At 42.4% G+C, this 20,518-nt stretch overlaps 1 protein-coding gene across 5 annotated transcripts in view; it reads left to right on the forward strand.

The window, feature by feature from the left end:
* The window catches only part of LOC128340965 (embryonic protein UVS.2-like), an 86,727-nt gene that overhangs the window by 56,431 nt on the left and 9,778 nt on the right, over positions 1-20,518 (forward strand). For 2 of the 5 annotated variants that reach the window (XM_053286914.1, XM_053286912.1), the window contains exons 2-10: positions 480-749; positions 5,224-5,248; positions 7,577-7,720; positions 9,366-9,483; positions 11,378-11,556; positions 15,493-15,574; positions 17,500-17,627; positions 18,490-18,611; positions 20,168-20,396. In XM_053286914.1, the coding sequence (XP_053142889.1) occupies positions 7,639-7,720; positions 9,366-9,483; positions 11,378-11,556; positions 15,493-15,574; positions 17,500-17,627; positions 18,490-18,611; positions 20,168-20,396 (940 nt within the window). In that variant the 5' untranslated portion in view covers positions 480-749; positions 5,224-5,248; positions 7,577-7,638. Of the gene's footprint in view, positions 1-479; positions 750-1,950; positions 2,011-4,132; positions 4,222-5,019; positions 5,089-5,223; positions 5,249-7,576; positions 7,721-8,227; positions 8,341-9,365; positions 9,484-11,377; positions 11,557-15,492; positions 15,575-17,499; positions 17,628-18,489; positions 18,612-20,167; positions 20,397-20,518 lie in introns of those variants that run through there. The other 3 variants (XM_053286910.1, XM_053286909.1, XM_053286911.1) reach the window with 3 other exon arrangements.

Here is a 20,518-nt window from a genome sequence, read left to right on the forward strand (position 1 = left end):
CCAGTTATTTATTTATGCATGCAGTCCAGCCCCAGTCTACAACTGGAGTCAATCACAGCTTATGATTTACATTCCACTGAGACCCCTGTGGCAGAGCTCCCAAATTCTTCTTCTGGCCTCAGCTGGGAAGAGTCACCCATGTTGTGTTCTATGCAGTGACCTGGGGGTTTTTTGTGTGTGTTTTTGTTTTGTTTCTCATGTTTTCTTTCCTAACAATTTGTGATTGTCTGGGCTGATGTTTTATAATATGCAGCTGTAGAAATAAATTTCTCCGTGGCTCCTTTGAATGTGATTTGCAAAGCATCATGCTGAGCTACACATCTGACTAGAAGACTTATAGTTACCACAATAACAAGCTTATTAATTCTTCTGTCATTACCCAGGCCCAGTTGGGGTACCCTTTCAGGTATGGTATTGCATGGAAAACTATAGTATAGAAAAGCTGAATAAATGATTTTTCTAACTATAATTTGTGTCAGTTTTAAAGTTTTAGATCTCATTCCAATAAAACACACATTGGACATTTCCGCCTCCTCCTCTTAAGCAGACATTTGCCTGGATAAAGACAAGTGCAAACAGAAAATCATGAACCTGCAAGGGGAAACAACCTATAGCTACTACCTAACACCAACTGTATCCAAGATGCTGTACAGAAGGGACATGATTTCTACCTGGAGGCCTCTACAATAGACCAACAAAATGAGAATTGTGGGGAATGTCAGAAGAAAATTGTGATAGTTAAACAGAAGGTAAGAATAAGATTAGAGGAGGAAAGGGGTGCTATGGGAAAACACTGTTATAGAACTGAGTGCATCTTGAAGTGGGACTTCAGGGGGAAGAATGCTAATCTGATGTACTGTGATGGAAACTGATTCCAGATAAAGGTAACAACCCATTAGAAGGCTCAAACATGGCAGTGGGAAAGGGTATAATGAGCTAACAAGAGATCAGTCTGAGCAGAATGGAGGAACTGTTGAGGAATATAAACAAAAGAAGGACATAGAGGAAGCTGTCTGCATGGCTTGCCAGCAAACAGTTTCCCCAGGTGGCTGAGCAGGTGAAGAAGCAGGTAATCAGCAAGCAGTAAGTTAGCAGATAAGCACGTAGGTGGGAAGGCAGAGAAGCAGGTCAGTCTGCTCTGCAGGAACATGATGCTCCAAGGAGCCAAGCCAGAATTATTGAGTAGGTGTAACAAATTGAGACAGAATCCAGATAAGGTGGAGGTAGCAGCAGGGAAATGACTTGCATAGCGAGCAAGAGGTTGCTGGATTGAATCCCCTCTCCGCTGGTATGTTTTCCAGAATATAGGGAACACCTATATCGGGCAGCAGCGATACAGGAAGGTGCTGAAAGGCATCATCTCACACTGCACAGGAGATGGCAATGGTGAATCCTTCCTGTATTCTGCCAAAGAAAACCACAGGGCTCTGTGGTCACCAGGAGTCGACACCGACTCGAGGGCATTACTTTACTTTACTTTACTTATTGTGCAGGGTCAGAACTCAGGGGACAATTTTGATCTGCCAGTTCTGGATGGGGTCACACAGTTCTGGATGGGGTCACACACACATCTGAGGGTGCTTCTGAATCCAAACCTCTCTGGTGGCACCTCTGTCTGTTGCTGGTGTCTGTCTTATGTTTCTTTTATAGATTGTGAACCCTTTGGGGACAGGGAGCCATTTTATTTTATTTATTTATATCTATATAAAGCACTTTGGGAACTTTTATTGAAAAGAGGTATATACATTTTCATAGTGGTATTTGTTGTCGTATTCAGCTCAGTTCCAGGAAACCTGGAACCTTCTGCATGCAAGCATGCAGATGCTCTTCCTGGAGCAGCCCCATCCCCTGAGGGGTTTGTTTGTTTGTTTATTTATGCAAGTCTTTCTTCACTTGCACTCTAGTCATCTACCTCACCGCTTCAGCCCCCGTAGTTCTTCCATATACCAAGGGACCAGTTTCAAAGCGGGTCAGAAAGGACGCTTAGGAGCGATCATGTCCACTGACCTGGTGAGTTGATTATTCCAATTCTCCACCAAAGTGTCGACAGGGTCACCAGCAGAGCCAACACTAAATCCCTCCAAGGCTTCTTGGAATCCTTTTGGACACAATAACCTTCTCGGGCAGATCATCCTAATGCCCCCCCCCGCGGGGGTGGGATGTGGTCATGAGTCCAACCTTAATCAGATGGTGGTTTCCCCATTGTCATGGATGGACCACAGGAGTCCCCACCCATGGAACACCACCCTGTTCAGAATGAGCATGAGCATGAGACCAGCAATATGTGTTGGTCCTGATACCACTTGGGATGGTCCCCTAGTTGGCATGGCCGCTATGAACTTCTGGGCTGCTCCAGACAAGTTGGTCCCAAATTGAAGTCCCCCACCACCACAAGCCTGGGAGACTCCAATGCCAATCCTGAGACCAAGTCCGTCAGCTCAGTTAGGGACTCCGTGGGGCAGCGGGGCGATCGGTACACCAATAGAAGTTCCAGTCTATCACTGGTTCACAAACTTAAGTATACACATTTAATATGGTCAGACACTTCAACGGGGATCCTGGCAAGGGCGATATTGTTCTTATAGACCACAGCCACTCCACCTTCCCGCCCACATTCCCTCCCCTGCTCCTCAACAGAGTACCCTGGATAGGGAAGCTGGGACAAAATGGGGCCACCAGCCTCCCCCAAACAAGCCTCTGTAATACATACCAGATTGGCCTCTTCATCCAGAATCAGATCATGGATGATTTCAGGTTTATTCTGGACTGTCCTGGAATTACAAAGGAGCAAGATGAGGCTCTGTGGGTGGTTGGCATTGCTTCCCAAGGTCAAAGAGCTGGCAGGACAGCCAGAAGGGCAATTAAGTTTCTGATTTCCCTTCCCCTGCAATGGCCTGCTGACCTGTCAACGTTACGTCTTCTATTCCCCAACGCCACTGGAATAACTGCCCCATAATTAGTGGATATACCCCCTGTCTCCCCATCTCCATATGTTGGTAACCTCCAGACCTATTTACTGCAATGCGCTCCATGTGGGGCTGCCTTTATACATTGTCCAGAAACCGCAGTTGGTGCAGAATGTGGCAGCCAAGTTGGTCTCTGGGTCACCTCGGAGAAACCATATGACTCCTATATTAAAAGAACTACACTGGCTAAGTTTCTGGGCAAAATACAAGGTGTTGGTTATAACCTATAAAGCCCTAAACAGATTAAGCCCTGGTTATTTAAGAGGCGAGTCCCATGATCAGTGAAACTCACCAAAATGAGGTCTGCAGGGAGAGTGGGCTTAGCCCGCCCTCCCCACTGACAATCATCTGCAGAGCCCTAGGCGGCCGGGTTGGCTGCCCACTTGACTGCCGGCTCCGTCACAGAGCCAGCAGGGGCTGCGGGGACTGGGGGCCATGCAGCCCCCGGAAGTCCCAGGATGCCCTGTGCAAGTCCGCGGGGTATGCTGGAGAGACCCCCGGGCCCAGGAGGCTGCTTGCAGCCTCTTGGCAGGGGTCTAATCATGTGTTGCCACGGCATGGAGCCGCCCCAAGGTGGCATACGATCCAGAAGCCTGGGTTAGTGGAGCACTTGCTCTACTAACCTGGGCTAAGGGGAGGGGTACTTAAGAGGGTTAGCTGCTGGGAGCCACACGGCTCCTGTTGCAGCACATGATCGCCCCAAAGCGGGCTAGGCTCCCTTAGCCCGCTTTCAGGCAATCATGAGAATCGCCTCAATGTCATCTTTACCATGAGCCCAACCACCCTTTGAGGTCATCTGGAGAGCTTCATCTGCAGTTGCCACCAGCTCGTCTGCAAGGACGGGCCTTTTCTGTTCTGCCCTGAGACTCTGGAATGTGCTCCCTGCTGAAATAAGAGCCTCCCCATCTCTGACAACTTTTTAAAAGTCTCTAAAGACTTTTTAAAAGTCTTTTAAACTTTTAAAAAGTCTCTAAAGACTTCATCCAAGCTTTTAAACTGGATTGTGGTGTAAAAGTGTTTTAATGTTTTCATTTTTAATCTTTTTTGTGTTGTTGTAAACCAGCCAGACCCAGAAGCTTGGGGCAGTCTACAAATTTTCTAATTGAAGCACTTCATGCATTCCTCTACATGCCTTCAGCTACATGTCTCTTTGTTCCCATGTCCAGCTGGAGTCACTACAAGAACTGTAGACACTGGGACCTGCATGGAAAGTGTGCTGCTGTCGGGATATGGGGATCCCAGGGGGTGAAGAATGGTAGGTAGGATTATTAAGGTTAAAATAGGATTGGATCTTAATTAATACGTATTTGAAGCTGGTCTGCAAAGAAAGAATCGACTGAATACGCCAACACCTTTAAGAAGTACATGTCCAAGTTACAACTTTTGTGCCAATAAACCAGAGTTAAATTATAAAATGTGAGCTGTTCTTTCTGAAACTCATACATCTAAGGTTCAACACCTATCTCGATGAAGCAACTAAGTCAGTGGGATTGACACACCTGCAGAAAGATGACCCTAGTAAAGGTTGATGACTGTAGTAAAGTAAAGTGTGCTGTCAAGTCGATTTTGACTCCTGGCGACCACAGAGCCCTGTGGTTTTCTTTGGCAGAATACAGAAGGGGTTTACCATTGCCTTCTCCCACACAGTATGAGATGATGACTTTCAGCATCTTCCTATATCGCTGCTGCCCGATATAGTACCAGCAGGGATTCAAACTGGCCCTAGTACTCATGCAAAAAAGTTCATCCCCATCTATTTATAGATTTCTCACAAAGTTCATTTTGACTCACTCAACAACTACTTTTGCTCATATTGCAACACTTCCTTGGTTTTCTAATGATAAAGTAGCATGAAATGATACTCAGCCAGCTCTGCTGGGAATTCTCATAGCTTGTTTGTTTCTGTGAAAATAGTTGACTATCTAGCTGTTCTACAATGATTAAAGCCAACAGTGTTTATATAAACCCCATCATATAAATAGGAAGCATACTAGCTAGGGTTCGAGGAGTAGAACTCCCAACAGCCTACAAGAACCTGCTACGAGATCCAAAGATGAATTTTTTGGCACTGTCAGCCTTCTTGTTGTCCTTTCATACATTCACACTAGGTAAACCTATCCAGGTGTGTTCTTGGTTCTACTTCAGATTATATCTAGGAAAACATATCTCTTGAACTTGTTTTCTGCATCTGTGCTGCAATTGTACATTGTAATAATTACATTTCTATGGCACATCCTAAACATTTGTTCTTTTGCAGGGAAACCAGGAAACCAGTGGCACAGGTGAGCTTGAATTAAAATGTTTTGATAAGATATTCTCAGTGTTGCACTTATGCCATACTTTTATTTCTTAAATTATTGTAGGTTGTTTCTGGTTTATATGATATGACTGAGAGGCTAATATTTTAGAGCAGTGTTTCTCAACCACTGGCCCGTGGACTAGCGCCAGTCCACAAGGCATTGGGTGCCGGTCCATGAGGCATCACTAATAAAAATTACCCCCCAAAACAAACAATTTTGGGCCAGCGGGGGCCACTGGGAGCTCTCCAGAGCTCATTTCCAGGCAGCCCACGCTGCTGGATAATGTTCATTTCACTTCCTTGCAATGAACCTTATCCAGCAGCAAAGGCTGTCTGGAAATGAGATCCAGAAAGCTGCCAGAAATAGTTTTTTGCGGAGGGGTGGTGCCTGGGGGTGGGGGTGACCCCCTTACTAATCCAGGAAACTGTGCATGAATAACGTACCAGTCTACGACTCCAAAAACATTGAGAAACACTGCTCTAGAGCAAGGGTCCCCAACCTTGGGATGTTGTTGGACTACAACTCCCATCAGGGTGATGGGAGTTGTAGTCCAACAGCATCTGGAGAGAGACCCAAGATTGGGAACCCCTGCCCTAGAGCAGGGATGGGCAAACTTCAGTGCATAATAATGACTCAAGCGGGTAGGCATGCAGTTATTATTAAGGAACAGGCTGCCTCTGACCATATGCTCAGTCTGGAATTTGTTTTAAACCCCAGTTCACACAAAAACCTGGATAAGTTCCAGCATCATAATGTGATGGTTAAATGTAAATTTAACTATACATTTATTGCTATTGTTAGACAGATGGAATCAAGATCTTGGATCCAGAGATTTACCACTTGATTTCACTCTACTTTCTACCAACCTTTGCTTTAGGGACACTAGGTGCATGGGCTATTGCAAAATTGTCCACCATAAGTCTCACTGAAATCTATGACAGCTTCACTAGAACAAGCTAGTGTTCCTCTATAGTTCCCCTTCAGTGGAGGAGAAAACCCCATTGGGTTTTATTCTAGGTGCCCAATATAGAAGCTGCCAACCTTAATTAAAATATTGAGTTGTTTAGTATCTCCTGCTTTATGCACTGAAGCTTAATTATACTTTCTGTGATATTTTAATCACCCTTGAAATAAAAAATATGGGTCCTTATGGCTTAAAAATTGTAACACTTTGAAGCACAGTAAGAAATAATATACCTGTTGAAGAACTGTCTTGCAGTATTTTGTTACTATATGAGCATCCTCAATTCATAAACTGAAAGAAAGCAGGGCTGGTTTTTGTTTCTTTCCAAGGCAATTTTCTTTCCTACATCATGTTGAAGTTAGTTTGCCAGGTGTAGCATAATTCATATCTTTTTCCACACATGAAATCTGACCTGAAACACCTGTAAGGCAGAAATAAGCAAGATATCAAAGTGATTATCTGTACAATTTATAGGCTAGTTTAGAAATTGAAACTAACCTGTTCTAGTTTCCTTGCATTGTAGTGATATAATCTGGAATTGCCACTCTCTGTTCACTCACTTTTTAATGTTTAATGGAGTATCAAGATAACATTGCGAGACTGCTGCATTCCCATGTTTTCTGTGTTGTTTTGTTTGTTTCTCTCCCCACCCACCCACCTGGCCTAGACCTGGTTACTTTTTAAAATGTAAAAGACCTGCCTATCTAATATGTGGATAGGCAAATGGTATATTGAGGCTTTTCAGGACTCCTGTGCCATCAACTAAAAGCTCCCTGCTTACAAGTGTGGTCCTGTATTAAGTGCAGAAGTGCCATCAAGGTTACTGATGCCCTGATAGTTATCCATTGAATGGCCTCTTAAGGCTGATGACCCCACTCCATGTTGAGTGAAGATGTGAGAGTGAGCAGTAATTTGCTCACTGGCCACAACCCCAGTCACTGTGCATTCAACACAGGGGCCTCACATGCATACATGTATAGGACTCTTCCACAATTTGAAACCGGACTAATTACATGGGGAGACTTGCATGTTTACAGCTGATGCTGAATGTGGGGCCACAGTGGAACTTGGCCAGTTGGCTTATCTTCAACTTTATAGAGAATCTCTACTATTCCATAGACTTCATTGATTAGAATAATGCTGTGTCCCATTTGCAAGTATCTGTCTTTTCATCTCTAAGAGTGAGGCAAGCCCAATTTAACACCACCATTTTTTGTGTTATAGTACAAACATAGCTCTAAATAATAAGCAACAATACTTCATTTGGAAGTGATTTTCAATTAATTGCTTTGCCAATTAATATTTGTTTCAGTGCCTTCTCTCCCATTGCCATTTTATCTTTGTAGGGGAAAGAGATTTGCACCAGGATGATATCATCTATAGAAGGAGAAGAACACAACGCAGTGCCATGAGCTGCAGTGGGAGTTGCTATTGGCCCAAGTCAGAAGATGGACTAATCAATATTCCAGTTAATATCTCTACAGAGTTTTGTATGTCATTTTTAAGCTTCACAACAAGCCATCTGTACATTTACACTGTACATCCTTATTACAGATAATGAAGTGCACTAGACAAATCACAGATAGTGATTTGCTCATAGACAGCAATGGGAAAGAGATGCTAATGATGCTACTCACACCTTAATCAGGCAAGTGCCATGTTCCTCCTGGCCTTAGGAAGAACTGACCTGGAGCAGAGGGCAATCTCAGCAGAAAGCCACAGGAGTTTGGAGCAGGGTCCAGGTTGCAGACAGTCGGTGCAGCACTGTGGTGGCTAAAGAGATTAAGCTACAAAACAGGACTTTCTTGGTTCGAAACTTGGCTCTGCCATGAGCTCGCTAGATGGTCTTAGGCAAGCCTCTCCCTCCCCACCTCAGTTCCCTGGTTGCAATATAGGGGCAATAATACTGACCTTACAAGGTTGCGGTAAGGGTTATATCAAGTAAGGGTCACATCAAATGTTCAAGTGTGTTATTGAACATTTGAGAGCACCATACCAATGCTAAATATTATTATATTAGACAGCTCAGCAGGACTCAGGTGCTGCAGGGCCCAGAAGAGCTCTCAGAGCAAGGGTCCAAAGCTCAAGGGCATCCTCCTTACATCCCCAGGTAGGCTGTGACTATGTTGTTCTGTCTGTGGCAAAAATGAGCAGTGGCAAACTGTCCCACTGCCTTCTCCATCAGCAGGGATCTTGATGAGAGCAAATGGGTGACCAGTGGAATGATTCAGGATTGTCTCCAAAAGGTCTAAGCTGCCTCTCTAAGCTCTGGAGTAAGGCAACTCATCTTTCTCTTCATCCCAGTGGCCTGTGCAGAGTTCTCCATCTGTACATGATGTGGATTGAGGGTTCATGAAACCCCCTGGGCAGATGATGCTGGTTTGAGGTCATAATCAGAAGGCTATAGGGCTATGAATATTTAAGACTGATTGGATTACAGGAGGAAAAGGAAACAGCAAGATGGCACCTTAAAGATTAACAAGTTTACTGTGGCAAGAGATTTTATAGGCAAACAATGACTAGTTGAAAATGGAAGTGTTAATGCATACCATATTTACCTCAGTCTAAGCCTAGATTCTTTCAAAGTTCTTTGATGTTAGAAATTGTGGGGTCATTGTAAATTCAGTCCTCTTCCTTTTGTGTAAATGCAGATAGAGCCTGTATTTAACCTGTACTTTTTAAGTACTTATATTCAGAGTTATCTTCTATTTGGGTAAATACGGTGTATAACAGAGGTGAACAACAACTCTCCAGCTGTTGTTGGATTATAGCTCCCATCATTCCCAGCTGCAATAGACTGCAATAAATAAATTCTTTACAAAGAACTGTCAAGTATCAAGCTAGTGCAGTACAGAAGGACTGCAAATCTCTACAGTCGCTGATGCAGAATGTTCTAACTTTTATGTGAATTCAGGATAGAGAACAAAGATAGGAGCTCAGTTCAACATGATAAAGAAGCTATATTTAGGTATTCAGGGGTCATGAATATTGTACCCCAGTAGAGTGCCCACAAGAATGCACCTGTAAGCTGTGTAAGGAAACCTGTAAGGAAATCTGTTGGCAAAATTCTTCTCTTTGAACTTTACACAGATAGTACTAGTTATTACAATATATTCTTTAAAATGTGATTTTTAGCGGTGGAGGAGAGGGCTGCGATAGATGAAGCTATGCAAGAATTTATGGCACTGACATGCATCCGATTTATCAGTCGCACAACAGAACATGACTATCTGGATATTTCTGCTGCAAATAAGTAAGTGTAATTTCCCCTAATGAGTTCTGAAGTTCAAACTGTTTCTAAGTTCTTTTGCTGAACATTCACTTTTGCTATGACTTAAGAGAACTTTGGTTGAAAAGCACCTATACGTATTTGTAGTAGTACTAAGCCATGTTGTGTGATTTTTCCATTAATCTTCCAATATGGACATTAAGATCTATGTATTTAAAATGTACAATAAGAAATGGATCTTAATGGGATATTTCCTCTTAATATGTTGCTAGTAAAGTGCAGTGTTCTTGAGGGGACTTCATTTCAAGTATCACTTTGCAATCTATTTTGCATCTTTCCACCACCCCCAGTCCCCCCCCCCACAAAAAATAAGTGCAGTGACTGAGTAAGTGTTGAAACATCAAATGGAGAATTTTGTCTTAAGCATAAATATATTTCATTCAAGTACTACAGTATGTTTTATATATTTGATATAACTCTGAAAACAGGTGTAAGGGTCAAGTTAGGGCTTGAACTTGAAACACAGATATTGTGTCATCAACCCAGGACTTTACAGACAAGGGCATAAAAATTTTAAAAATATTATCACTAATATAATTGTCTAGAGAGATGGAACTCCTGTTATTGTGGCAGATTTTTGTCTGAGGGTTTCCAGTCGCAATTATAGCTATGCTGAAATCCTGGATTTTTCCATTGCTTTCTACAGACAGCCTCTCCAGCTTAATAACTGCCAGCGTGGCCAGTGTGGTGTAGTGGTTAGAGTGCTGGACTAGGACCGGGGAGACCCGAGTTCAAATCCCCATTCAGCCATGATACTAGCTGGGTGACTCTGGGCCAGTCACTTTTCTCTCAGCCTAGCCTACTTCACAGGGTTGTTGTGAAAGAGAAACTTAAGTATGTAGTACACCGCTCTGGGCTCCTTGGAGGAAGAGCGGGATATAAATGTAACAACAACAACAACAACAACTTATAGTAAGTATTCTGGATCAGGAATTAGCTTGGGGAAATGCCTACCATAGTCTTAAAAAACTTCTCCCCCTGCACTATAGAAAGAGGTTTTAGGAGGGAGGAAACATGAAAGAACACCATTTTGCTTTCCACCCTCCAGAATCCCACTATACAGCAATAAAATGCTCAGGTTCAGGACTGCCAGCAAACCCCATGAACAGCACTACAAGCTGAAGCACTGAATAGGAACATTCTTTTTGGAGCTGTAGGGATATATCACCGCCTAGAGATTTTATTACAATATATTTTACATTTTACTCTCTATTTTGAAAATGAGCCTGTGGGTTAAGCTGTTATTGTAGCTTGAAATGAAGAACAGTGTCCTAAATACATGTACCAATTTCCTTCCGATATTCAAGAGTAATATCATCTTACAGACAAAATGCTGAACGTGCTAGTTACCACTATAGGGGCCAGTAATTCCTTACCTCTAGACAACAATAGTTATGAATTACTCCTTTTTTAAAATTGTCTTTTGGTGAAGAGTTTATTGTTTGAAACACTTTGTGATATACTGTATATACTACTTGCGTTCATGAATTTGTCTCCTACACTTATCAGAGTTCTGGTTGTTTTTGCTTTGACATGCTCTTGACAACTCCCATCATTTCTGACCATTGGTCACTGTGGGTGGAGGTTATGGGAGTTGTAGTCCCACAACAGCAGGAGACCTGAAGTTGTGCAGCCCTGGAACCCAATATCTTGATTTGCTCAGCCAAGGAGATGATGAAGGCTGCACTCCTAAGCATAATTACTAGGGAGTAAACCCCACTGAACACAGTGAGCATATTTCTGAATAAATGGGCATAGAGTTGTACAATTGGTCTTCTCTTTACCATTTTTTCCCTCAAGAACACATCATGTATCCTTTAGTGATAACATTGCTTTTTGCTTTCTATCTTGTTCTCAGATGCTTCTCTTATATCGGGAAGATTGGGGGCAGACAGCAAGTGGGCTTGGTGAAATATGGCTGCACATATAAAGGAGCGATTCAGCATGAGCTCAGCCATGCACTGGGTTTCATACATGAACAGGTCCGGAGTGATCGAGACAAGCATGTTAAAATCAACTGGGAGTATGTTGCAGCAGGTATATCTACTGGTGCTTGAGTGACAATTCATAGCTCTTGCTTGGTATAGATGGTGATTTCTTTATTTGTTTCTTTCTATTTATTCCTCTCTCTCTCTGTTGGAATATTGAATATTCTGGCCAATATACACCTAAAATAATATAAAAACAAACAGACTGGCTGACATGTCATGCAATGTTAGGGGGGCAGTGCAAGACAGAGCTCCATCCTCACAGGGAGCTGATGAACAGGCTTTAACATTAAAATATGTGAATTAGCTTGCAAAAATTGGAACAGTGCCCCTCTCGCCGTTACCCACCATGACCAACAGCATCACCCCTTCCTCTGCCTGCTGCTCTGCTTTTGGCTCTGCTTTGCACCCTTTTGGATGTCTTGGTGGTTTTAAAAAATTAAGCCCTAACTCTGATGGGTGAGGGGAGAAGTGGGTGTGGGCTTGGGGTAGTCTATTTATGCTCTATATAGCACTGTGGTGCACACACAGAAGCTAGAAAAAATCATATAACCCCTCCCCCCCCAATAAGGAAGCAGGCTTTATTTGTGGTGGGACTTTTTGGAGAGGAGCCACGTAACGGCACAGCGGGGAAGTAACTTGCTTAGGGAGCAAGAGGTTGCTGCTTCGAATCCCCACTGGTATGTTTCCCAGACTATGGGAAACTACTATATCAGGCAGCAGTGATATAGGAAGATGCTGAAAGGCATCATCTCATATTGCTCGGGAAAAGGCAATGGTAAACTACTTCTGTATTCTACCAAGAAAACCACATGGTTCTGTGGTCACCAGGAGTTGACACTAACTCGACAGCACAACTTTGCAACTTTACCTTTTGGAGGGGACTGAGAAACAATTGGGCAAGCCCTCCAAAATGATGCTCACCACTCAAATCACTAAAATCGATTCAACTGTAATGGGGACTGATTCAATTTGAACTCAAATAAGATCCTTTATTCTAAGGAGAGTTGATTTGTATCACTCAAATCAACATGATTTGAGCTTGAATCGTTTTGACTCAAATCTATTTGTACATCTTCACCAGTGTTTCCTCTAACAAGGATTCCCAGATGTTGTTGACTACAACTCTCATAATCCCCAAGCAAAAGCCATTGCAGCTGGCGATTCTGTGAGTTGTAGTCAACAACATCTGGGAATCCAGATGTTGGATTTCCAGATCAAGAACATCTGGGAATTTCTTTGTGTCCGTCTTCATGGCAGAGGATACTGATGATATAAAGCTGTTCCTGAAACAGGCTTTTGGGGGATGGAGGCTAAAGAACCGAGTCAGATAGAAATGACAAAGGATGATGTTCTAAACTGTCTGGGAAAATTAAAAACCAGAAAATCACCAGGGCCAGATAGCATCCATCCAAGAGTCCTCAAAGAACTCTATATAACTCCTTGCAAAGATATATAACTTATCCCTACAATCAGGCTTTGTACTGGAGGACTGGAAAGTAGCAAATGTAACACCAAAAAGGGATCCAGGGGTGATCCGGGAAATCACAGGCCAGTTAGCTTAATGTCTGTTGCGAACAAATTCATGGAAAGTATCCTCAAGGATAAAATTGTAAAGCACGTAGAAGAACAGGCCCTGCTGGGGGAGAACCAGCATGGCTTCTACAAAGGTAAATCTTGCCTCACAAACCTTTTGGAATCCTTTGAGAATGTCAGCAAATGTGTGTATAAAGGTGATCCAGTTGACATAGTACACCTGGACTTCCAAAAAGCTTTTGACAAAGTTCCTCATCAAAGACTCTTGAGAAAACTTAGCAGTCATGGAATAAGGGGACAAGTACACATGTGGATTGCTAACTGGTTGAAAGACAGGAAACAGAGGGTAGGTATAAATGGAGAGTTTTTACAATGGAGGGAAGTAAGAAGTGGGTTCCTGCAGGGATCTGTACTAGGATGGTGCTTTTTAATTTATTCATAAATGATCTAGAAGTAGGGGTAAGCAATGAGGTGGCCAGATTTGCAGATGATACTAAACTCTTCCAGGTAGTGAAATCCAAAACAGATTGTGAGGAGCTCCAAAAGGATCTCTCCAAACTGGGTTAGTGGATGACAAAATGGCAAATGCAGTTCAATGTTGGCAAGTGTAAAGTGATGCACATTGGGATGAAAAACCCCAACTTCAAGTATACTTTGATGGGATCTGAGTTGTCGGTGACTGAGCAGAAGAGAGAGATCTTGGGGTCATGGTGGACAGCTAGTTGAAAGTGTCGACTCAATGTATGGCAGCTGTGGAAAAGGCCAATTCTATGGTAGGGATCATTAGGAATGGGATTGAAAATAAAACAGCTAATATTATAATGCCCTTATACAAAATGTACAATTCTGGCCACCACATCTAAAAAGGGACCTTGTAGAACTGGAAAAGGTGCAGAAGAGGGTAACCAAGATGATCAGGGGCCTAGAGCACCTTTCTAATGAGGCAAGGCTACAACACCTGGGGCTATTTAGTTTAGAAAAAAGACAACTGCAGGGAGACATGATAGAGGTCTATAAAATCATGCATGGTGCAGAGAAAATGGATAGAGAGAAATTTCTCTTTCACACTAGTACCAGGGGTCATCCCATGAAATTGATTGCCAAGAAATCTAGGACCAACAAACAGAAATACTTTTTCACACAACGCATAATCAACTTGTGGAATTCTCTGCCACAAGATGTGGTGACAGCAATGATGTGGATGGCTTTAAGAGGGGTTTGGATAACTTCATGGAGGAGAGGTCTATCAATGGCTACTAGTCCACCTCCAGCCTGAGAGGCAGGATGCCTCTGAATACCAGTTGCTTCCAGTGGCATCTGGTGGGCCACTGTGCGAAACAGGATGCTGGACTAGATGGGCCTTGGGCCTGATCCAGCAGATCTGTTCTTATTTCACTACAACATTTGTGGTTATGGGATTGTGGGATGTTCTCTACTTTCCTTATTATTATGTCCCTTCGTCCTTCAACTTCATGTGCCATTGTCCACTTCTGGCCTCAGATCTTTGACTTTTGCAAGCAGGGGCACACCCAGGGAAGCTGGGCACCTGGACTGCCCCTGCTGCAAGGCTCCCCCGCAAGCCCTCCCCCCATCGCCTTGAGCCCTTCTCCCTGATATGCCAGCTGCCCATGTGCACAGCCAGAGGTGAGGTGAGCAAGCCCCCCCACGGCGGCTTCGGTGGGCAGAGAGCGAATGTCCGATCTTCCGGCTCAGCAGCCTCTTAGAACTGCAAGGCATTCTGGTGCACCTGCGCAGTACAAATACAGTGTCACGTCCATGACCCACCCACTACCACCATGAGTGGGGGAGGGAAGGTCTGCTCGCCTCACCCTCCACCCCTGGCCGCACACATGGGCAGCTGGCATATCGGGGAGGAGGGTACATGGCGGTGGGGCGGCTCACAGCAGTGGCAGGAGTTCCCTCAGCCTTTGAAGCCCCCCCCCCAGGCCTTGGAGGCCACGGACTAGGGCCCCAAGGTCCAGGGGTTAGAGCACCTCTGTTTGCAAGACAGGTCATGTCTTGTAGGAGGGTAATCAGAAATGCCCAAGGACTTCAGGACTTGAGTGTCAGCTATTATTATTATTTATTCGATTTCTATACCGCCCTTCCAAAAATGGCTCAGGGCGGTTTACACAGAGAAATAATAAATAAATAAGATGGCTCCCTGTCCCCAAAGGGCTCACAATCTAAAAAGAAACATCAGATACACACTAGCAACAGTCACTGGAGGTACTGTGCTGGGGGTGAATAGGGCCAGTTACTCTCCCCTGCTAAATAAAGAGAATCACCATGTTAAAAGGTGCCTCTGTGCCAAGTTAGCTATTGCTCTTTTCACAACATATTTATTCTTGGAAGGCTTGGGCCAATAATAGAAAGCTGTATTTCCTTCTACTTTCCTTCCTATATTCTAAATATGTTTTTAGTACCTTGTTGATTTACTCCATTATAGGGGAACATGGAAACTTTAAGAAAGTGACTTCCAACAATCTGGACCTTCCATATGACTATGCTTCAGTGATGCACTATGGCATGTAAGTTGTCATTTGAGGTATCTTCTTTTTTTAGGTGGAATTGCTTATAACTTGAAGGCAAAGATTCTGAACTATTCAGATCCCTAAATTGGAACCCAATTTGTCTATTTCCTCCCCACCTTTTCTATTTCTTTTTTATTTCCTCTTCAGTTTGGAGATGTACTCTGATACCTACAGTATCTGTCCTGCCCACTTAAGTCTTAGAGTAGAATTGATATCATTAATCAGATTATGCATTCATTGTGGGTGATAGCATTTGGAATGACAAGGCAGGGCCTTTCTCCATCATGACAGTGGAGGGCTTGAGATTTTTAAATATAAAATTCAGTCATAGCATGGAAGCCTTTTTCCACAATCTTACTTTAATGTATAAACCCCACACTTCTTCAGGTGTACGTTTTCTAATTCAGCATAGTTTTTAATATATACTGACCACACCAACAATCCATAGGTGTACACAGTCCTCTTTAGCACATATGCAAGTGTGCATCTGAAGTTCCCAGTTCCAGGCTAGTTTCTGTTAACATGCAGAAAGAGTAAAGCAGCATGGCATTCAAAAGCACATGTGCCTCATGCAGGCTACAGGGAACAGTTCTGCAGCCATGAACTGCCTTTGGTAGAGCAAGTACCATGCCTGGAAAAGTGGCAGGGCAGCAGCAAAGCAGATAAGGACCTGCTTACCTACTTTTAAAGGGAACCACTCCCCACCCTGCTGAACCAGTTCAGCTGTGGGTGCCCAAGACAATTCGGCACTTCCCAAGGGAGGCACTGAACCGCTTAAGGACATCCAGATTGAGCACTTCGGATGTAGTAGTAGCAGTATAGATTTTATTTGCTTGTAGTCATCAGACTATAGCAAAACAATGAAATAAATCCAATAAAAAGAGATTACGCAAAGCATATCAGTAAAACAGCATGCAGGCCAAACTTTAAAAACTAGTAAAATAAAATAAAATCCAATAATCCAATAAAAACCGATTACATAAACATAAAAGCAAAATAGCATACAGGCTCAAGCCCAAATTAAAACTAAAACTAAAACTACATAAACCCCTCCCCCCTAAAATTAGGAATCCCAATCAGCACTTCCCTCTAATATTAATCATTGTGAATAAAAGATAACCGGTGTTTGCCGTTATACAATATATGCAACTATGGATGTGTACTTGTAATGTAGGGACCACCACACTTACAAAAAAACTATGGATGATCAACGTTGTAAGTACACTTCTGAAACTGCCCTAAGTTAAGGAAAGGTTCATCAGATCAGTGCCAGAAACAAGCACTAGCAGTTTCAGATCTACTAAAAACAAAATTAGTATACAGTATTGTAAGCATATTTTATTATTGTCTTTCTTTTTACCATTTTTCTCTGCAGAGTGTTATAGAGACATTCTTATCAGGACCCAGACATCCTCCTGCTGCAAATGGGGAGGGTCTGCATGCATCTTTGTTCCTGAACCCAAATATCCTGCATTTATTTATTTATTTATTTATTTATTTAATTTATTTAATTTATTTATTTATTTATTTATTTAGATGTTTATACCTCCCTTCCAAAATGGCTCAGGGCGGTTTACAATTAAAACAAACCATTAAAACAGTAAAGAGCTAAAACAAAAATTAAAAACAATATAACAATTAACAATTTAAAAACATTTTAAAACAACAATAAAACAATTGCAGTAATTAAAAACCCTGAAACTGGGTTAAAATATTAAAACCGATTAAAAAACCCTGGAAAGCCAGGCCAAACAAATACGTTTTAAGGTATATTTAAGCTATAATGACCTGCTGCCTGAACTGTTTGCTGCTGTTCTTCCTGCACTTTCCCAGTTATTATTAACTGCTTTCTAGGACAGTCGCCAGGCAGATGCTATTCAAAATATTTCATTCTAATCGTACTCTGTACCTCTTTTCTTCAGATATGACTTTTCCTATTACTCTGGGAAAGCAACAATTGTTCCCATCCGTAATACATCTATACCAATTGGTCAAAGAGAAGGCCTGAGCAATCTAGATGTGAAAAAAATCAACAAGCTCTACAGCTGCAGTGAGTACAAACAATGCTACGTGACTTATTTCTCAATAGATATGGTGGATTTTTTTGTAAGAGAAAATTTGAGATCAGTTGCTGTTATCAAATCTAGTGACCCTGTTGGAACTCTGAGATGAGATTCACACACAATCTTTTCCAAATGCCACACCTTAAAAACAGCTAATGATTTATTAAACTTATGACACATGCACGCTGCAAAAATTCTTACCTTGTTTGGGGATTGTATTCAGTTGTGGGGGGTGGACACCATTTGATGCATGTAAATTATGCAAATAATAACAGGGTTAATCCTCAATGGTGGCATTTGCTGGGATCACCAAGAGCTGCCAGCCCACCCTAATGATGTCTCCAAAGGCACCCCTTTACCTTTCTCACATATAAAGGAAGGGCTACAGTGGGGATAGTGCTGCAGAGAAGGCCAAACCTGCCTTTCATCCCTGGCACTGAGTAGCCTTGCCCTCACTGACAGGAATCCTATGGGGGTAGTGGGACTGGGTTCAATATGCCTCTGTATACTCAGTGCTCAGAGATGCACTGCACTTCCTCAGGATCCTTGTAAAAGGCAATCCTCCTCACCCCACTCATCATAGTGGTGTATGTTTTGCTAGTATTATATACATTTGTGATTGAAAAACTGTTGGGGGGTGGGCACAAATGTTTAACAATATTTTGAGTCCCCATAATTTTAGTTGCTTCATTCTCTAACTTACTAAGAACAACCTTTAGTCAGTTGAATTTTAGTCAACACACTTTATGAATGATTTCTCTCTCGTGAATTGAATTTCATTGACAATCAGAGGGGGTCATTCCTTTGCACATTTTGTCTTCCTCACCCTTGTTCTTTTCCATTCTTTAGACTACTGTAGCACTGTGCTACCTAGCTCAAGTGGCAATTTCTCCTCTGACAACTATCCATCTTCATACCCCAGCAATGTCCGGTGTCTGTGGCTGATTCGGATCCCGCTGGAAAAGGTAAAGGTAAGGATCTTCAAATCAGTTTCTGAATTGATGTATCCACATGATGCAGTTAAACTCCAGAGATCATCAAAATTTATTTCCTGCCCCTGCAGTCTGCACTGACATTTATGGAAACAAATGAAATTAATAATGTAGTGCAGGTTCAGTTACTCTCCGCTTTATAGAAATACATTAGGGACTAAATAAAATTTCACGCTGATTTTGAAAAATGGCAACTTCTCAGAATCTGAATTTTGAAAAAAATTCAAATTTTGCTTTTATGGATTTTGAAGAACAATAGCTTAAGTGTTGGTGAATAATGTTGCGAATCAGCTTACAAAATTCATTACCTTTTAGATCATGGCAAGGAACCAAAGCATCACTCTGGGAGCCTCCACATGCATAGGTGTACTCGGTTGGCCACTGTGTGAGGCAGGATGCTGGACTGGATGGGCCCCTTGGCCAGCTGGGTTTTTCTTAGGATCATAGCAAGACTCGGAGATTCCACTCTGGGTTATAGTCCTCCACACTACCCAGCAAGCCGCCCTCAACGTGTGGGAAATGACTTTCACCACTATGTGAGCTGCTGCAAGCTGAACAGAATATTTGGGAAGCCAAGAGCACATGGGGATGTGTTTGGAAATGTGGTGGATGGAGCTTTTGAGAATTGTAATCCTTGTAAAGGGTATTGTGAGATAAAAAGTCAAATTAGGTTAATATACTTTAATTCTTTTGCAAGCAAATTTGAAAAGTTGCTTGAATTTATTTTCCAAAATCAATTTCTTCTCTAATATACATTTAATACTTTTCTGTCCTCTTCCTTGCTATTTAATGCTTATTGTGTCTGTTTTGAATTGCTATGTCAGCTCTTGCTGACAACAGTTATTGACAAAATGCTGTGCTTCACAACTTCTGTGCAAGGAACTATACTAATTGCATTTACTGCTATTTTTGATGTATTCTCAGTGAATAGCATGTTATTATTTTGGCACTTGATTCCGTTATTTCAGCATCTGTTGGTATGACTCATAAACAAAACAGCTGGACTTTTTTATTGTTGCAGTCCTCCATTTGACTGGCCTCTAATGCATTAGAAAGCAGCACAGAAATATTGTTTGTAGGACATAGGTGCTAAATAAACAAAGCAGTTAGGGGTGAGGGAAACAAGAAGTGGAGTTGAAGCCTAGAGGCAGTCAGTCCTTTTGATGAAATGCTAAGTGGGGGAAATAAGGGTAGCAAAGTTTTGCTGAATAAGATATTTTTAGAAAAGGGTTATCCTCTTTATGTAAGTAATTACACATATGTGAACAGTAGGCCAAGTGCACACATTACATCAAGCAGCCTCCATATCACAGGTAATGTTTCTTGTGTCTATAATGTATAGAATTACTACTTTTCATGTTGCTATCATGCTAAGAGTCTGGTGTCCCCATCCACATTTCTGCTGGCACCATACAGAGGAGATCATGGAGACCCTTATCAGCAGCATCATTGGCTCAGGGCGAGGTAAGGACAGCCTGTAACAAACTGGGCAAAACCCAAGTCAAGTGTGTTTGTTTTTTCTTATTCTCTTTTAGGTCTTCCTGAAATTTCAAGATTTTGATCTCCAGTACTCCCCAAACTGTGCCTCTGACTACATCCGAATATATGATGGAATCGACAGAAATTCCTCTGTTCTTGTGGACAGGTTCTGTGGAGCAGGGCAATTGCCTGCAGTGGTGGCTTCTGGAAACATGATGCTTGTGGAGTTTGTGAGCAATAAGGAAGCTACAGTAGCAAAAGGTTTCACAGCCTCCTATACACATGGTATGAGCAACTCCAACTGTTTTATAGCTCCTTCCCTCATAAGCACAAAGTAACCGTATGTAGATTTAATTAAGTGTTTATTCAGAAGCAAATCCATTTTCTCCTTCTCTTTCCCCTCACTT

The sequence above is a fragment of the Hemicordylus capensis genome, chromosome 1 (assembly GCF_027244095.1).
Source record: "Hemicordylus capensis ecotype Gifberg chromosome 1, rHemCap1.1.pri, whole genome shotgun sequence".
NCBI classification, from domain to species: Eukaryota; Metazoa; Chordata; class Lepidosauria; order Squamata; family Cordylidae; genus Hemicordylus; species Hemicordylus capensis.